The sequence below is a fragment of the Mustelus asterias genome, chromosome 12, assembly GCF_964213995.1.
Source record: "Mustelus asterias chromosome 12, sMusAst1.hap1.1, whole genome shotgun sequence".
NCBI lineage: Eukaryota > Metazoa > Chordata > Chondrichthyes > Carcharhiniformes > Triakidae > Mustelus > Mustelus asterias.
The window spans coordinates 18,448,418-18,467,402 of NC_135812.1; the positions used below are offsets into that span (position 1 = coordinate 18,448,418).

At 45.7% G+C, this 18,985-nt stretch overlaps 1 protein-coding gene across 5 annotated transcripts in view; it reads right to left on the reverse strand.

Annotated features, from left to right (window-relative positions):
• Positions 1-418: 418 nt before the first annotated feature.
• The window catches only part of LOC144501291 (coronin-6-like), a 303,060-nt gene continuing 284,493 nt past the window's right edge, over positions 419-18,985 (reverse strand). For 3 of the 5 annotated variants that reach the window (XM_078224864.1, XM_078224861.1, XM_078224860.1), the window contains 3 exons: positions 17,380-17,437; positions 11,778-12,008; positions 419-8,125 (listed from right to left, as the gene is read on the reverse strand). In XM_078224864.1, coding sequence (XP_078080990.1) covers positions 8,003-8,125; positions 11,778-12,008; positions 17,380-17,437 — 412 coding nt within the window. In that variant the 3' untranslated portion in view covers positions 419-8,002. The remainder of the gene's footprint in view (positions 8,126-11,777; positions 12,009-17,379; positions 17,438-18,985) is intronic. The other 2 variants (XM_078224863.1, XM_078224859.1) reach the window with 1 other exon arrangement.

The following is an 18,985-nucleotide window of genomic DNA, read 5'->3' on the forward strand; positions in this document are numbered from 1 at the left end:
GCTCATCTGCTCGCTTGCAAAGTCTATTTAATGTCTGTAGATGTCTCTAGCTTGCATGTTTTCAGAGCCGACTATCAGCCGGAATTCTCTGACCTTGCCTGCAGCTGGGATTCTCCAGTTCCGCTGCGGTGACCGGAGATTTGGCTGAGTGCCAAATTCCCTGTTCTCGCAGGCAGCGGTGCGTGTGTGCGAGACTGGAGAATTCCGGCCTGCGTGTTTACAAAACCATTAGAATGCCGAACGGCAGTAAATCAGTATTGCACCAACTTTTATCCCTCTTAAAACCTGCTCAAGATATTTCACCCTCTAATAAATCAAAATCGACTTGACGGGGGGCAAAATTCACAGAACAGTATCTTGTAAATCAAAATCTCTTGGCAAAAAACGGTTTCAATAAAGCTTTTGTTAAAACTAGAAGTCGGAACCATTATAATTCTTTATTTTACAAATGTGTTGAATGGATCTCCACTGCTTGATCTTACTGGCCACGGGCCTATTGAGAAAAGAAACATTCAACTTACTGAACTTATTGTTGATTTGAACGTTGATACAGCTTATCGGGCTAACAAAATGTGTGAATGTCACCCTTAACAGGGCAAATAAAGTGACATTACTTAGCAACATTTACATTACTTTTGTGATACAATACAATTCATGATTGGGCATCTTTAGTTATCACAATTGTTACAGATGGATTACAGTGTTGGCAGATTACATTTGTGATCTTTCTCATGCAAAAGGTATTACATCAAATTCTTACAGAGCGCGAATATCGTGGATTTTTGGGCCTTACTGCAGTGCTAAAGAGTAACTGATAAGTCTTCCTTGTAAATTAATATCATCATGAATAAATATCACAGAACCACACAAATCCAATGTTAAAAATTTCACTGATTCAGAATATAAAACACAGCACCTTTTGAAGATTGTGGGATCTTTACACCAGTGGGCCCAGTTAGAGCTTTCCATTTACCTAAGATTTCACCCTGGATAGAGGGAGCTGTGATTACTGTGTCTATACCATATCACCAAATGCTAATAATCAGAATTTGCTTTGTCACTTTTGAGAAATGTCATAGAATCATAGAATCTATGGTGCAGAAGGAGGCCATTTGGTCCATCGAGCCTGCACCGACAACAATCCCACCCAGGTCCTGTCCTATCCCCGTAACCCCACATATTTAATCCCCCTGACATTAAGGGGCAATTTATCATGGCCAATCAACCTAACCCGCACATCTTTGGACTGTGGGAGGAAACCAGAGCACCCGGAGGAAACCCACGCAGACACAGGGAGAACGGGCAAACTCCACACAGTGACCCGAGGCCGGTATTGAACCCGGGCGTTGTGAGGCAGCGGTGCTACCCACTGTTCCACTGTGCCACCCCCGAATGAGGAAAGATGTTAGATTCAAGTCCTTCAGTCATTAAAGGGTTTTGTGTATTAACTGGTAAATATTATCAACTGTATTCACTGGTAAATAGGCAACACTTTCTGGTCATTTATTTACTTGGGATTTTGGCCTATGAGAAGCACTTCTCCTCATCTCCCCCCCCCGACCCCCCCCAACCCTCCCCGACCCCCCCACCCCCCGAGTCAGTTCTCAGCCAGAACTCTCCGGTCCCGCAAGCAGCGCACCCCCATCTGCGGGTCTCCCACCAGCATGGGGTGACGTTAAATGAAAATTCCCACTGACAGCGGTGGAACCGGGAGAATCCCGCCACCAGCAAACAACACGCCACCTCCCTTGGCTGGGAGGCTGGAGAATCTCGGCTCACCTTTGGGATGCAGTTTATATGCTTATGATTACAGTAATAACTATACAGGTAGCAATAAATATAAAACGCCAGCAAAGCCTTTGCAATGTGCTAAGTAATTCCAGATCACCTGCACTAACTATAGTCATAGAGGCATTGATTCCATTTTCAGATGACTTTGGAAGGCATTGTACACATTATACAAGTGACATGCCTGTGATACTTAAAAATACTCTTTGTCGAGATCATGGTCTAAGTCAGCCCTTGTGTATTGTATTCCTACTGGCGCATGGGATCCAATTGGGATGCCTCTTAAAGTACGTCACTGAGTTCAATCAAGGTAAATTTATCCACTGGCAGCTGCAGAACAAGAGGGAATGTGAGATTTTATGTGGTCGCTCCACCCGCAGCAATAAGCATCCCTTGAATCTAACTAAATGTGTCAGATTTCTTCACCAGTCAACATCCGCGGGAAGAGTCACTTTGAAAACCACCATCAATAATAAGCGTCGTGAAGTGGAAGATAAAATTCTCCTGCTATGTACAAAACGTGGCAGAAGCATTTCATTTCTCAGGGACTTTGAGGGGCCTGATCTTCTGAATCTTCGTTTCAGTCACAATCAATGGCAAACTGTTGAAAAAGCCAACTGTGCAACGTCAGAACATGAATAGAAGGAATTCCAGGCTCCCGCTTCCAACTCACTGTTCGTTGATAAGTCGGTGCATATATAAATAAGAGCAGTTTGATTTCAACTGTGGGTCAGGTTAGAAGACTCTTTTTAACTCTGGATATAATCAGCCTCAAACAACCAGGGTGGAATTTCCCCCTTGTTCTAACAATCTTACAAAAAGAATTCTAAGTGCTGAAAGAGCAAGAAAACGGGAGAAAAACTGCGTCGTTTTTTTTCCAGCAAGCTGCAGGTCACCATCTTTCGGCACTTGATGCAACAAAGAGCCAGGATGAGATTCTTGCCAGAAAGGGGGGAAGTGGGGAGGGGGTGGTGGCAGATCCCGAGTTTGCCAGTAAAGCCAGCTGCAGAGCTCTTGGGGTGCCAGATCCAGATCCGTTTTTTGGGCAAGTTTTCACTTCCAATCTTATGGACTTAGACATTGAGAATATGGACTAGACTATTTTCTAACTGCTATAGGCAGTGGGCGGGGCTTAATTTGCCAAACAGCCTCCAGAGGGTGCTATTACGCATGCGCAGACCTCTGATTCTGCACATACACAATAGCAACAGCAGAGGTCTGGCAGACAGAGAGCGGGTTGTCAGGCCTCTGCTGTTGCAGGCAGTCTGAACACAGACCCCCCCCCCCCCCCCCTCCCACCGATCGCAAACCCCACACCGCCTGGAAATGCAGCCACTGCTGCCACCCCAACCGCCCAGATTGATGGGTGGGGCAAACCGGTAAGGTTCCCCCCCATGAGTTGCTTCTCTGCGGAACTCACCAGAATGGTTTGAGTCACAACCTTGTTCTTCTCTGTCTACTCATGTTTTGATGAAGACTACTCACTGGCAACTATCTTCAGCTCTAATGCAGTTTCTGCTTGAAATATTAACATGTCCTTACAGATACTGACTCACCAACTACATATTTCTAGCACTTAGCGGTTTCATTTCAGATTTTCTTTTTATCTTTCAGCCTTCCTATCCTATTTTAAAATCTGATACATTCCTCAGATGTGTGTCATTCCAATTAGTTATCTTAAATTCAAAGAAACTGCTTAAATATGCCTGAATATTTTGTAATACAAAGTCATCAAATGGTGAAATAGACCATCATTTTTAAAAATTCATTTGTGGGACATGGGCATCGCTGACTGGCCAGCATTTATTGCCCATCCCTAGTTGTCCTTGGAGGGCAGTTGAGAGTCAACCACATTGTTGTGGCTCTGCAGACACGTGTAGCCCAGATTGGGTTAGGACGACAGATTTCCTTCCCTAAAGGACAATAGTGAACCAGATGGGTTTTTCCGACAATCGACAATGGTTTCATGGTCATCAGCAGATTCTTAATTCCAGATTTCATTTCCTGAATTCAAATTCCACCATCTGCCTTGGCGGGATTCAAACCTGAGTTCCCAGAACATTAGTTGAGTTTCTATATTAATAGTTTAGCGATAATATCACTAGGCCGAGTAGTATTATTTAATGGAAGTCAAAGCTGCTTGTGGGTAAAACCTCTTCAAGGTAGAGAACCAGTTACCTGAACAAAAGCCTTAAACATGATCACAGATCATAGAATCCCTCCAGTGCAGAAGGAGGCCATTCGGCCCATCGAGTCTGCACCGACCACAATCCCACCCAGACCCTATTCCCGTAACCCCACTTATATATCCTGCTAATCCCCCTGATACTAGGGTTAATTTAGCATGGCCAATCCACCTCACCCACGCATCTTTGGAGTGTGGGAGGAAACCGGAGCATCCAGAGGAAACCTACGCAGATACAGGGAGGATGTGCAAACTCCACACAGACAGTGACCCTAGGCCATTTCACTAAATCATACAATTAAGTCATATAAAGCTTAGAATATATCAACTGAAGAAAATGTCTTCACTTATACCACAATGGGTGCAGCAGAAATGGCAGCCGCTTTTTCTTCAAGGTATTTCCCATGGCTAGATAAACTAGCTCTCAAACCAAGCAGCAAGGAGGCTGGAGACCAAAGACTAGCCGAAAAGTTTCAACAACGATTCTTCCCATGAAGATGGATTCTACTCCTGCTGCTATAAACATTGAAAGGTCTTCAAGTTTGACTAAGTTGAGAAGATCAGATCCACAGTGCTGGTGGTTGGGGGCCAGGGGGAGGGACGCAAATGGGGGAAAGCACAAAATGATCTGTAGTAAAAGCTGCTGAACTTGCTGCTGTTGTAGACAAAGACCTTTGGCAAACACGACATGTTTGACAGACATTTTCTTTTCATTCTGCCTCCCTGGTGCTTTACCTTTCTATTAAATATTCCATTTCCGTGGCCCCAAGTGTGAGACTAAAACCAAGCCTGACTCCACCAGCAAGCACAGATGTTAGATAATGGATGAGGGATATTACAGCATCAGCTTTCACTGATCAAGGTGAAAACACAAATAAAATACGCATCCAACCTTCAACTGCCTGTTACACACACTTTTCATACATTATATCCCAGAACAAAACCATCTCACATCCCTGGGCAGTTCCCTTAACCTCTGCAGACCACACGGTTTTGTGACGTTAATGCCCTTTCAATACTGATTTTAATCAACCATTCAGACTCTTAAAAACACGGCCGATTAGCCCAAAAGGTAAATGCTCCCGCTGCATCGCAGCATTATTTATATTTCCAGAGAGCCTCCTGTCCTTTAAACATACCCCAGCATTGTCTCTGTTACGGAGATCCACTACAATTTGAACAAGGCCACAATATTTTGAGACATTTCTAAAGATTTGGATAGACAGCATTAAAAAAATCTCTTTGAGCGGATTATGCGCTAACTATCAGGGAACCAGCATGTCCGGGAACTGAATAAAATTGTATTTTGCTTCACGTAGCAACCAATCTTTACATAAAAAGCTGTCAAAAGAACAGCAGAGGCCCTCATCTTCAAATTTGTGTGGTGTTTGCTATGATATAAGGCAAAGCAATGATTCGGGTTCTTAAATAATATGCACTATTATTCTTCAAACGGCTGCTGTGTGACTTTTACTTCACATGGCTTCAACTAAACAAGCAACAAGAAGCAAGTTATTAACATTGAGTCGTTGAACATACTGCATTCAAAACTGTTTCTTTCTTAATTCAATTTCCAGGTGATTGCTTTTCTTTAACACATCAACACTGCATTAAAAAGAAAACAAGCTTATCTTTGGGCAATGATACACTAATATATTTATGACTGCAGTTGCGGTGCACAGAACAAATGTCAAACAGCACGGGTCAGCACAGACAACAAACAACAAATTGACAGAACAGTTAAGCCGGCTTAGATCCTCACCAATTCTCACAGTCAATGAACGCTGCTTAATGCAGGAAGGACGTAAGAATTGGAAAAAAATCTCATGGCGGGATTTTCCAGTCGCGCTCACCCCAAAGACGGAAAATCCCACCCGAGGTCAACGGATCTTTGCACAGTCCGTGTCCCGCCTGCTAAGATTACTGTGGTGGGCGGGACTGGAAAACTCCATCCTTATGGTAGGATTTTCCGGCCCGCTTGCTCCAAAGCTGGAAAATCCTGCCCGAAGTCTACGGATCTTTGCACGGTCACGTCCCACCCGCTATGATTCCCATGGTGGGCGGGACAGGAAAATTCCACCCTTGTGGCGAGATTTTCTGGCCGCGCTCGCCCCAAAGTTGGAAAATCCCGCCCAAGGTCAGCAGACCTTTGCATGATCCGTGTCCCGCCCGCTACGATTCCTGTGGCGGGCGGGACGGGAAAATTCCGCCCTTATGGCGGTAAGCTACTACAGTTAGTCAGCCATTGAGCTCTGCACTGGATCTCTTTAGAGGAGGCCTATCGGCGTAAACAGGATTATGTTGCTCACTGTGTACCATATGCAATTCCCCTCTGAACTGTTTTGTTGTATACACTTCCTGCTTTGACCTCGATCTCCTTCTTAAGGGAGGAAAACACAGATATTATAGAAGCCTGTTAGTTGGCTCAATGGGTGCGATCTCATGATTCTCCGACCTCCCCTGCAGCTGGGGTTCTCCAGTCCCGCTGCAGTGAACGGAGATTTGGCTGAGCACCAAATTCTCTGTCTTTGCTGGCAGTGTTGGCGGGGCGTGAACAGCCAGAGATTTCCGGCCTATCTGTGGAGAATTACAATGAATATTAAATGCGTTGACACTGGGGAAAGTGTTGCTGTGTCATCCTCTCTTATCCCTATGCTTTGTCAATTGTGCAACCCAATTTACTTTTCCACCAATGTTAGAAGCCAGATAGAAGCAGGGACAGTGAATGCAATCACATTCATTAAGTCCCTCGGGAGGATAAATCTCTTTCGATGCTGAACCATGATGAAGCACCCATCTTTTTATTTCCCAGTGCGGCCAATGATGGGAGAAGTGCATGTTTGCATCATTTTAATACAGCAAAAGTGGTTAAAGACATAATGAAGTCACTACTCTTTGTACAAGACTAGGCATTATACACATAATTGGCAGAAATGGCACTCATCGCCGGTAGAGAAAGAAAATCAGTGAAAGAAATCTCAGCATTGGGCAACAATTGTAATCTACAGCTGGGACGTAGTAAACAAAAATACATAAACTCACCACAAGAATAAAACAGCACTTATTTAGCCAGAATACACAGTGCATACACTAAATGATGCACATGCATGTTGCCATTTTTAAAGATTTCCATTTCTGATAGATGATGAGTTCTTGAAACAAAACCATTTTATTTATAAAAGTAAAGAAAATAGCAGAGAACACCCTATGGATTTGCTAGCGCTGTATGTCACTGTGTCGGAACTGACTCACAGAAGGAGTACACTGGCTTTACAATGTACCACGGAAACCACATCATCCACTCGTTTTAGCCTGCGTCACGCCTTCGAAAGCTATAAAATATCAATTTTTTTGCCAAATACTGCCACAACTTTATACAGTGCAAATCATGAACTTAGAATTAGATGTATTAAATACTGTTTTATTACACCTCAGCGGAACCCATTTGCCAAAAGCAATGCAGCCACAAGCTGAAGAAATTTGTCCGAATATTAGCCTGGAGATTGTTTCGAAAGTTACTTGGTTTTCATGAATCATATACTCGAAAGAAAATTGCGGTTCAGAACTATCCCACAATCCAGCCAATGCCCTTGACATGACCTGCTGGTCTGCCGTAGGTCATGTTGAGGTCATTCCTTTTTCCCCTCCCCCTCCCTCAGTTTAAAGAGATGTCCTGGCATTTACGTGGAGGATATCTGCTCATGGAGACCTCAATGCTCGCTAACAATAGTAGTCCACGACCACGCGTAGCAACACTGATCAGGCGTGGCTTGACTTTTAGTTCACTGTAGTTCCCAAACATCGTTTAATATTTCCCATGTATTCTTCAATTGAACTCCAGAGCAAAACATTGAATGCTTCCACATGGTCTTGTCTCACTGGAGTTAAGAATGCGCATACTTTTATGTAGATTGTTATAAAAGCTACCATCATGTGCCACCAGAGTTCTGAGGGTGTGCAATGATGAGTTGAATTGGCCTGGCAGGAAGCACTGATACCTTGGAGTGCATGCTGGAGCAGAAGAGAGAATTAAGCAGTGCCATTGGTGAACTTTGAGAGCTTGTTCTCTAACTCAGTGATGCGCCGTTCCTGGGACTGGACAATCACCTTCAAGGATTTAATTTCATCCATTAATTCCTCCATGGTCACCCGCTGGAAGAGAGAAAAGGAAATGAATAACAGGCTCATACAAGTTAAATAGAAACCTGCTTGTGGAAGGTCACACTCGCGTAAGGAACAATGAACGCTCAAATCGAATGTCAACTGTAACAAGTCCTCAAAGACAGAGGCCCCTTCACCAAAATCCCTTTATGTACAAGTCTGACAACAGCATACAGAGTGCTTTCAGTTAGCAGCCTACATTAGGTGTCCCAGAGGAACTGCCACTTCTGGTTAAATACAAAGCAAAAGGTTCCCTGATTGGCCCATCAATTTGGCCCTTAATCAGGGATTTCTTTTGATACCAACCAAGTAAACGAACTCAAACTAACTTAGGGACAAATTAAAAGGGGCAGCTCCCCAAAAGGAAGGGGGAACAGCCCGAACCAAAAACAAAGTCGAAAGGAAACTTAAAACATCAAACCAAAAGGTGACTATCAGGGTCGATAATACACCCCAGCCCCTGCGGTGCCCAGTGGTCACGGAAGGCGTCAACCGCGCCCGTGGACACCGCATGCTCCCACTCTAGAGACATCTGGCCGCGAATGTAGCCGCGGTAGAGGGGCAGACAGTCGGGATGGACAGCCCCGTCGATTACCCGCTGCCTGGACCTATTGATGGCGCGTCTCGCCAGGCCCAGGAGCAGGTTCACGAGGAGGTCGGCATCCCGACCCGCCCCTCTCCACACCAGGAGCGTGAGACTGAAGTGCAAACAAAACATCAGTAAATGGTGTTGGCCCTTAATCAGGGAGTTTATATTCTAACAGGCCAACCTCAATTGCCTGATTAAAGTCATTACATCAACCTAGTTGTATAGTCAATGTTAGACATCAGAGCAGGGGTGGACTATGATCGTGAGATCATTTGGTCCTTTCAGACTAAATTTAATTATCTGAATCATCAAACTTAACATCCGAATGACTCTTTCTACACCTTTGCCTGGTCTCAAGGGCATTGGCTATGAGGAGAGGCTGAATAAACTAGGATTGTTTTCATTGGAAAGACGGAGGCTGAGGGGAGACCTGATAGAGGCCTACAAAATTATGAGGGGCATAGACAGGGTGGATGGTCAGAGGTTTTCCCCCCAGGGTGGAAGTGTCAATTACAAAGGGCACAGGTTCAAAGTGAGAGGAGGAAAGTTTAAGGGAGATGTGCAGGGGAAGTTTTTCACGCAGAGAGTGGTGGGTATCTGGAATGCGTTGCCAGAGGAGGTGGTGGAAGCAGGTACATTAGCAACATTTCAGTGGCATCTGGATGGATACATGAATAGGGAGGGAATAGAGGGATACGGACCGAGTAAGGCAGTAGGTGCTATTTTAAGTGTAGTTAGGGCATCAAGATTGGCAAGGGCTTGGAAGACCGAAAGGCCTGTTCCTCTGCTGTGCTGCTCTTTGTTCAGTCCAGCAATTCAAAATACCCTTGCAAGTCATTTGAGATCTCATGTTGGACCATCAGAATTTGATCTAATGTATGACTAGCAACGCCACATTCATTCTTAAAGTCAGATGTGGATTTTGTTTGGAGTAGTTGTGGGTGGAATCTTCCGCTCCTCCTGAAAGTGACACCTCCCCACTATGGGATCCTGGCGGCGGAAGGTGTGAACAATGGGAAACCCCTTGCATAGCGGCAGGACTGGAAAATCCCACCACTGGCCAATGGCGGGCTGACGCCACTGCTGCAAAACATGCCACCGGGGGGGTGGGAGATCCACCCACTAATTGTAAACTTGTTTGTCTTAGAAATTTTCAAGCACAGCAGGTTTAATGATTCCTATCGTAATTCCAGGAGAATTCCCAACCTGTACAATATCTAAATAAATGACAGCATAACCCAGGGATATAGAATCCCTACAGTGCAAAAGGAAGCCATTTGGCCCATCGAGTTTGCATCAACTCAGCCCCTCACCTAGGCCCACCTCTGTCCTATTCCTGTAACTCCATGTATTTACTCTGCTAATCCATCTAACCTACATAGCTCAGAACATAAGAACATAAGAACTAGGAGCAGGAGTAGGTCATCTGGCCCCTCGAGCCTGCTCCGCCCATTCAATAAGATCATGGCTGATCTTTTCGTGGACTCAGCTCCACTTACCCACCCGCTCACCATAACCCTTAATTCCTTTACTGTTCAAAAATGTATCAGATAAAGCTTGGCACAACATCGTGGGCCGAAGGGCCTGTTCTGTGCTGTACTGTTCTATGTTCTATGTATCTATCCTTGCCTTAAAAACATTCAATGAGGTAGCCTCAACTGCTTCACTGGGCAGGGAATTCCACAGATTCACAACCCTTTATGTGAAAAAGTTCCTCCTCAACTCAGTCCTAAATCTCCTTATTTTGAGGCCATGCCCCCTAGTTCTGGCTTGGGACACTAAGAGGCAATTGAGCATGGCCAATCCCACCTAACCTGCACATCTTTGGACTATGGGAGGAAACCGGAGCATCCGGAGGAAACCCACACAGGCACGGGGAGAACGTGCAAACTCCACACAGACAGTCCCCCAAGGCTGGAATTGAACACAGGTCCCCGGCACTGTGAGGCAGCAGTGCTAGCCACTGTGCCACCCTTGTGATCTGAACCGAATATCGTGATTTTCATCTGTCTATATACATAATTTTCCAAGTTGTCTCAAGATAGTCTGAAACATAATGAGGCAATGCCAGACTGAAACTTATATTTACTTTACAGAATGCACAATCAAAACAATTGGAAAATGGGGAAAATAATAAATTGCATGCATTATTCCTGTTGAACGATAAGTTTTTTTTGTCTGATCTTGCTTTCTACACAACTCCTACCTAACTTGCTGCATTTCAGCTTTCACCTCTGAACCTGCAGCTTTGACCTTAGTCTCTAATGAGCTAACTGAATACCCACTTGCTCAGGTTTCTCTCTCTGTGTTCCTCTTCACTGGGAGGGCTGTGACTCTGATGTTGTTACCCACCGCCCCCTGTCAAGGTCTGCCAACAATGTTTCTGACAATAAACCCGACACTTCTCCTCCCCGCTGGGGTACAAGCTTAAATTCTTAACTTGCAAAGTGAATGGAGCCTCCTTGGTCAACAGGCCGAGGCTGCGACAATTTTATTCATTCATGGGACATGGGTGTAGCTGGCTGGCCAGCATTTATTGCCCATCCCTAGTTGCCCAAGGGCAGTTGAGAGTCAACCGCATTGCTGTGGCTCTGGAGTCACATGTAGGCCAGACCAGGTAAAGACGGCAGATTTCCTTCCCTAAAGGACATTAGTGAATCAGATGGGCTTTTCCAACAATCGGCAATGGATTCATGGTCATCAGTAGATTCTTAATTCCAGATTTTTTTTATTGAATTCAAATTCCACCACCTGCCGTGGCGGGATTCGAACCCGGGTCCCTGGAACATTAACCTGGGTCCCTGGATAATATCGCTAGGCCATCGCCTCCAATTGATACTATCTGTATCCGTTTGAAATGCCTAATGTGTCAATGACTGGCTTGAATCAAACACTCAATAGCAGCGGCCTGAGGTGGATGGGGGTGGGAGGTGGGGGAATGGGCAGCGGAGGCGGGGGGTGGTTGGGGGGAGAGAGGGAGTGGCGGACGTGTAGGATGGACAGACATTTAACTATAAGTAGTTAAAAAGACAATGATGCATTAAGTACACATACGGAAAAATTTGATTCGCACGTAGAGTAACTCCGTCGAGGTCCAAGAGGTGGCTTGTTGTCCAGAATGTTCTTCTTGGTAAATTTAAGTTCTCTGTTTTTAGGTGGAATGTAGCCATCTCTCAGTGAGATGAGGATGGGATCAGCGTTCTTGCCTGACATCCACTCCTCAGCGTCTAGTGCTGCTTCGGGGCCTTGCGTGTCTGGGTACAGGTCGTCTTGGAAAAGATCTGACTACAAGATCCATAGGAAAAAGAAGATATATTTTCAGTTGCAGCGTCCACGAGAGATTCATAGAACCATAGAATCTTTACAGTGCAGAAGGAAGTCAGCTGGCCCATCGATTCTGAAAGAGCATCCCACCCGGCCCCTCCTCCTATCCCCATAACCCAACACATTTACCATGGCCAATGCCTAACCTGTACATCTTGGGACACTAACGGGCAATTTAGCATGGCTGACCCACCTAACCTGCACACTTTGGGGCATTAAGGGGTGATTTAGCACAGCCAATTGACCTAACCTGTACATCTTGGGGTATTAAAAGGCAATTTAGCATGGCCAATACACCTAATCTGTACATCTTTGGACACAAAGGGGCAATTTAGCACAGCTAATCCACCTAACCTACACATCTATGGAAAACACAGTAAGAAGTCTCACAACACCAGGTTAAAGTCCAACAGGTTTATTTGGTAGCAAAAGCCACAAGCTTTCGGAGCGCTGCTCCTACATCAGGTGAGTGGGATTTCAGTTCACAAACAGGGCATATAAAGACACAAACTCAATTTACAAAATAATGGTTGGAATGCGAGTCTTTACAGGTAATCAAGGCTTAATGTGAGTGGAGAGTTAAGCACAGGTTAAAAAGATGTGTATTGTCTCCAGCCAGGACAGTTAGTGAGATTTTGCAAGCCCAGACAAGTCGTGGGGGTTACAGATAGTGTGACATGAACCCAAGATCGCGGTTGAGGACGTCCTCATGTGTGCGGAACTTGGCTATCAGTCTCTGCTCAGCGACTCTGCGTTGTCGTGTGTCGTGAAGGCCGCCTTGGAGAACGCTTACCCAAAGATCAGAGGCTGAATGTCCGTGACCATTGAAGTGCTCCCCAACAGAAAGAGAACATTCTTGCCTGGTGATTGTCAAGCGGTGCTCATTCATCCATAGTCATAGCGTCTGCATGGTCTCTCCAATGTACCATGCCTCGGGACATCCTTTCCTGCAGCGTATCAGGTAGACAACGTTGGCCGAGTTGCAAGTGTATGTACCATGCACCTGGTGGATGGTATTCTCACGTGAGATGATGGCATCCATGTCGATGATCCGGCACATCTTGCAGTGGTTGCTGTGGCAGGGTTGTGTGGTGTTGTGGTCACTGTTCTCCTGAAGGCTGGGTAGTTTGCTGCGGACAATGGTCTGTTTGAGGCGGTGCGGTTGTTTGAAGGCAAGAAGTGGGGGTGTGGGGATGGCCTTGGCAAGATGTTCGTCTTCATCAATGACATGTTGAAGGCTCCGGAGAAGATTCGTAGCTTCTCTGCTCCGGGGATGTACTGGACGACGAAGGGTACTCTGTTCGCCGTGTCCCGTGTTTGTCTTCTGAGGAGGTCTGAAGAGGTGAGAAAAACCGCATCGACATCCCCGGAGCGGAGAAACTACGACATCTTCTCCGGAGCCTTCAACATGTCATTGATGAAGACGAACATCTCGCCAAGGCCATCCCCACACCCCCACTTCTTGCCTTCAAACAACCGCACAACCTCAAACAGACCATTGTCCGCAGCAAACTACCCAGCCTTCAGGAGAACAGTGACCATGACACCACACAACCCTGCCACAGCAACCTCTGCAAGACGTGCTGGATCATCGACATGGATGCCATCATCGCACGTGAGAACACCATCCACCAGGTACACGGTACATACAATTGCAACTCGGCCAACGTTGTCTACCTGATATGCACAGTAAGAAGTTTAACAACACCAGGTTAAAGTCCAACAGGTTTATTTGGTAGCAAAAGCCACACAAGCTTTCGAAGCTCTAAGCCCCTTCTTCAGGTGAGTGGGAATTCTGTTCACAAACAGAGTTTATAAAGACACAGACTCAATTTACATGAATAATGGTTGGAATGCGAATACTTACAACTAATCAAGTCTTTAAGAAACAAAACAATGGGAGTGGAGAGAGCATCAAGACAGGCTAAAAAGATGTGTATTGTCTCCAGACAAGACACATCTTTTTAGCCTGTCTTGATGCTCTCTCCACTCCCATTGTTTTGTTTCTTAAAGACTTGATTAGCTGTAAGTATTCGCATTCCAACCATTATTCATGTAAATTGAGTCTGTGTCTTTATAAACTCTGTTTGTGAACAGAATTCCCACTCACCTGAAGAAGGGGCTTAGAGCTTCGAAAGCTTGTGTGGCTTTTGCTACCAAATTAACCTGTTGGACTTTAACCTGGTGTTGTTAAACTTCTTACTGTGTTTACCCCAGTCCAACGCCGGCATCTCCACATCATACCTGATATGCTGCAGGAAAGGATGTCCCGAGGCATGGTACATTGGGAAGACCATGCAGACGCTATGACAACGGATGAATGAACGCCACTCAACAATCACCAGGCAAGAGTGTTCTCTTCCTGTTGGGGAACACTTCAGCGGTCACGGACATTCGGCCTCTGATCTTCGGGTAAGCGTTCTCCAAGGCGGCCTTTATGACACACGACAACACAGAGTCGTTGAGCAGAGACTGATAGCCAAGTTCCGCACACATGAGGACGGCCTTAGCCGGGATCTTGGGTTCATGTCACACTATCTGTAACCCCCACGACTTGTCTGGGCTTGCAAAATCTCACTAGCTGTCCTGGCTGGAGACAATACACATCTCTTTAACCTGTGCTTAACCCTCTCTCCACTCACATTGTCTGTACCTTTAAGACTTGATTACCTGTAAAGACTCGCATTCCAACCATTATTTTGTAAATTGAGTTTGTGTCTTTATATGCCCTGTTTGTGAACTGAAATCCCACTCACCTGATGAAGGAGTAGCGCTCCGAAAGCGAGTGGCTTTTGCTACCAAATAAACCTGTTGGACTTTAACCTGGTGTTATGAGACTTCTTGCTGTGTTTACCCCAGTCCAACGCCGGCGCCTCCACATCACCTATGGAAACTGAAAGGCAATTTAGCACAGCCAATCCACCTAACCTGCTCATCTTGGGACACTAAGGTGCAATTTAGCACGGCCAATCGACCTAACCTACATATCTTCGAACATATTCCAGTCATAGAGTGCACATTGATTGTACAATCACCTTTATTTAATTCCAGTTTTGAAATCTTTGGCCAGTTTGAACAGACTATTTAATGTGTCATTATTTGGTGTGGAGATGCCGGCGTTGGACTGGGGTAAACACAGTAAGAAGTTTAACAACACCAGGTTAAGGTCCAACCTGAGACTTTAACCTGGTGTTGTTAAACTTCTTACTGTCATTATTTGGTGTCAGGGATGTGAATTGATTGTTTTAATGGCCCTCATTCTAATAAAGAATCAAACGTAGAAGTTGTATTTCAGTCCAATCATTGTATATCCGTCCTCAATGATCAGTGACCGTAAATTATTGAGTTCTTTTTGTAAAACATGATGGCCAGGATTTTCCAGCCTCCTGGTGGTCCTGCTTAAGGTAAAATGGTGTTTTCCATGACTCTCTGGCCGTGCCGCCAGAGTACCCACCAGCCAATGGCGGGGGGGGTGGGGGGGTGGGGGGGGCGCTCTGCTGCCAGAAAATCTGCTGCAGGGGGGCTGGAAATTACCAGCCACAGGGAGCTGGAAAATCCCAGCCAAACTTCTATCCTTTCCTGCCTTTGTACGTCCTTTGCTTTATTTTTGATACCTATACCCAAGTAACACTGTCTCTTGGCGGTCCATATGTACAACAGTACTCTCCACACATAGAAACATTGATGTTATGAGGCTAATGGGTGGAGGCCATTTGGTCCATCTTGTCTGTACCATGGATCACAGGATAAACAATGCGCAGGCGTGAGCAAATGGCTAATCCATCTTCAGACACTAAAGGACAATTTAGCATGGCCAATCCACCTAACCTGCACATCTTTGGACTGTGGGAGGAAATGGGAGCAGCCGGAGGAAACCCACTCAAACACGGGAGAAGACGTGCAAACTCCACACAGACAGTGACCCAAGCCGGGAATCGAACCCGGGTCTCTGTGAGGCAGCAGTGCTAACCACTGTGCCACTGGCTCACCCCTATGTGGCTTCTAGTGCAATTATTAAAATAATTTGGATGCAGGCAAGATATCATCTACTGGAATCATTCAGAAACGTCTCAATTGTCAAAATATTGTTTGACTTCGGGGCATTAATTCACCCATTGAGTAAAATCTGGGTTTTGTTTTTGAATAACTTTATGATAAAGGCTTGACAGGGAAGACAATGAGGAGATTTTTTAAAATAAACAAATATTTAAGATTCAAAATATCTAAATTGATTATTTAAAAATTGAAGAGTTAAAATTTGACGCTACCCCGTGTGGGATGGGGGTATGCTAAAGGTGGCCTCAGGAATCCTTCTTGGAACTTCAGAGGTAAGCATTTGCATAACAATTGCCCCGGAGAGTTACCCTTCACTGGGCAAATGCACTGCACTGTGAACCATCCGAAAATACCATTCACATCACAAACTTCAGATTGTTTCACCAGGGTTAAATCAAGTTATCCAAAAAAAGTTAAAAGAATTCACACCCCTCCTAACTTCTGGATCACTATTGTAAAGACTCAGACTGATTCCCCCCTCACTTCCCCAAGGACAACCCCCACAGCACCAACCCCCCAGGAGACCCCACACACACACACCCGCAACCGTGCAGGGGACTCCATACACCCCCAAATAACGACCCCGCCTCCCCACTCACTGTATTCCCTTTCCCCAGGGGATTCCACCCAACTGCACGAGACTCCTTATCAAACCACCACCTCTCCTCCGTCCCCTCCTCCACGACCCTCCCCTCCCTCCCCTCCTCCGCAGCCCACCCCGCCCCCTCAACGGCCATCACTGGCATCCCCAACTCCCACGTCAGCTCCCAGCCACCACCCCATACAAATGAATCCCTCTCCTGTACTCCGCATGAGACTCCCATTGGGGTCTTCCCCAGCACTGCCAGCCTGTCACAACCTTTACCAAGGGGCAGTGCCAGGGGGCATTACTAATCATGGTCATGTCCCCCTCACCTGGGTGGCTATACTCAACTTTATGCCCTGGGTGATCCCCACACAGCTTCAGGTCTGGGTGAACCTGTTGCAAACTGTGTCAGTGTGGTGTGAGTCTACAGCGGAGCGGGGGGGGGGTAATCATATTGAAATGCATTTAAATGTATGTAAATCAGGTTCACGCCCACTGATTACATCACCAGTGAGGGGGTGGCAAAGATCGGAAGTCGCAATCTCACTGGCGGGATCCACGACTTCTGGGTTTCGCCATATTGTGAGCCCACTCTGGCAGTTACACGGATGGCAAGACTGGGCTTAAGATCCCACCCATTGCTTTCATTTCACTCCCCATCCCTCTCACTTGCTTATCTACCGCACTGACCTTGCGAGGCACTGTCATCGTAATGGGTTCACACTTCCGTTCATGTAACTTGAAAAACCTAAAAATGAAGGGTAACCAATCAGATTCGGTTAAGCAAACAAAGAATTGACAAAACAAAATGGGTTTCATCACAAACATTCTGAAAGGATATTATTAAACTCAAAAGAGTGCAGAAACAATTTACTAGGATGCTACCGGGACTTGATGCTTTGAGTTATAAGGAGAGGCTGAATCGACTGGGACTTTTTTCTCTGGAGTGTAGGAGGCTGAGGGGTGACCTTATAGAGGTCTATAAAATAATGAGGGACATAGACAAGGTAGACAGTCAATATCTTTTCCCAAAGGTAGAGGAGTCTAAAACTAGAGGGCATAGGTTTAAGGTGAGAGGGGAGAGATACAAAAATGTCCAAAGGGGCAATTATTTCACACAGAGGGTGGTGAGCGTCTGGAACAAGCTGCCAGAGGTAGTAGTAGAGGCGGGCAAAATTTTATCTTTTAAAAAGCATTTAGATAGTTACATGGGTACGATGGGTATAGAGGGATGTGGGCCAAATGCGGGCAATTGGGATTAGCTTAGGGTTTTTTTTTAAAAAGGCAGCGTGGACAAGTTGGGCTGAAGGGCCTGTTTCCATGCTGTAAACCTCTATGACTCTATGACTCTATTGCACAGGGAGTGATGGAGGGAGGTGATGGTGTGGTCATATGGTCACAGGACTAGTAAATCCAGAAGCCCAGGATAATACTCTGAGGACACGAGTTCAAATTCAAATTCAATTAATAAAAATCCTGGAATTGAAAGGTGGTCTCAGTAATGGTGACCGTGAAATTATCATCGAATGTCGCAAAAATCCTTCCGGTCTGCTAACGCCCTTCAGGGAAGGGAATCTGTTGTCTTTACCTGGTCTGGCCTACATGAGACTCCAGAGCCACAGTCATGCGGTTAACTCTTAGCTGCTCTCTGCAATGGCCCCACAAGCCACGCAATTTGCTATTTATGATTTTGCTCTTGGTGAGATTTTGTGGTAATCCTGTGATTGGCGGGACTTTACTGGAATTATTCTCACCACTGTTGGTGGAAAATCAAAAGCTCTAGCGGTAGCCACTCCATGTTCTCCTGTTTCAGAGCACTTTACAATATCTAGTTTCACTTGAAGCATTACCTGTTTTTGCCTTCTTTTGTCAACAGAAAGTATTTCATAATCACTGGCTCTTTTGTGGCTAATTATGAATGAATTTTATGGGTAACTCAAGACAGCTCCGGGTAATCAAGATGGTGGTGGGAGGCAACAGCTGTACTGCACAGTTGACAAATGGATGCAAAGCACCTGTCTATACATGGTGGTGAGTATTTGGAGACCACTACAGGACACTGAGCAAGCACAACTCAAAACATGGGCTGTCTCCAGTCTGTCTGAGGCTCTGAGACTTCCAGGATTGCCTGCTTCCCCTCCCCGCCATCCGAGGCCCAGCTCTCACAAAGCTCATGGTGGGAGTTACTTGGAAAAGCACGCGACGGCCCGGTGGCACAGTGGTTAACATTGCTGCCTCACAGCACCAGGAACCCGGGTTCAATTCCAGCCTCAGGTGACTGTCTGTATGGAGTTTG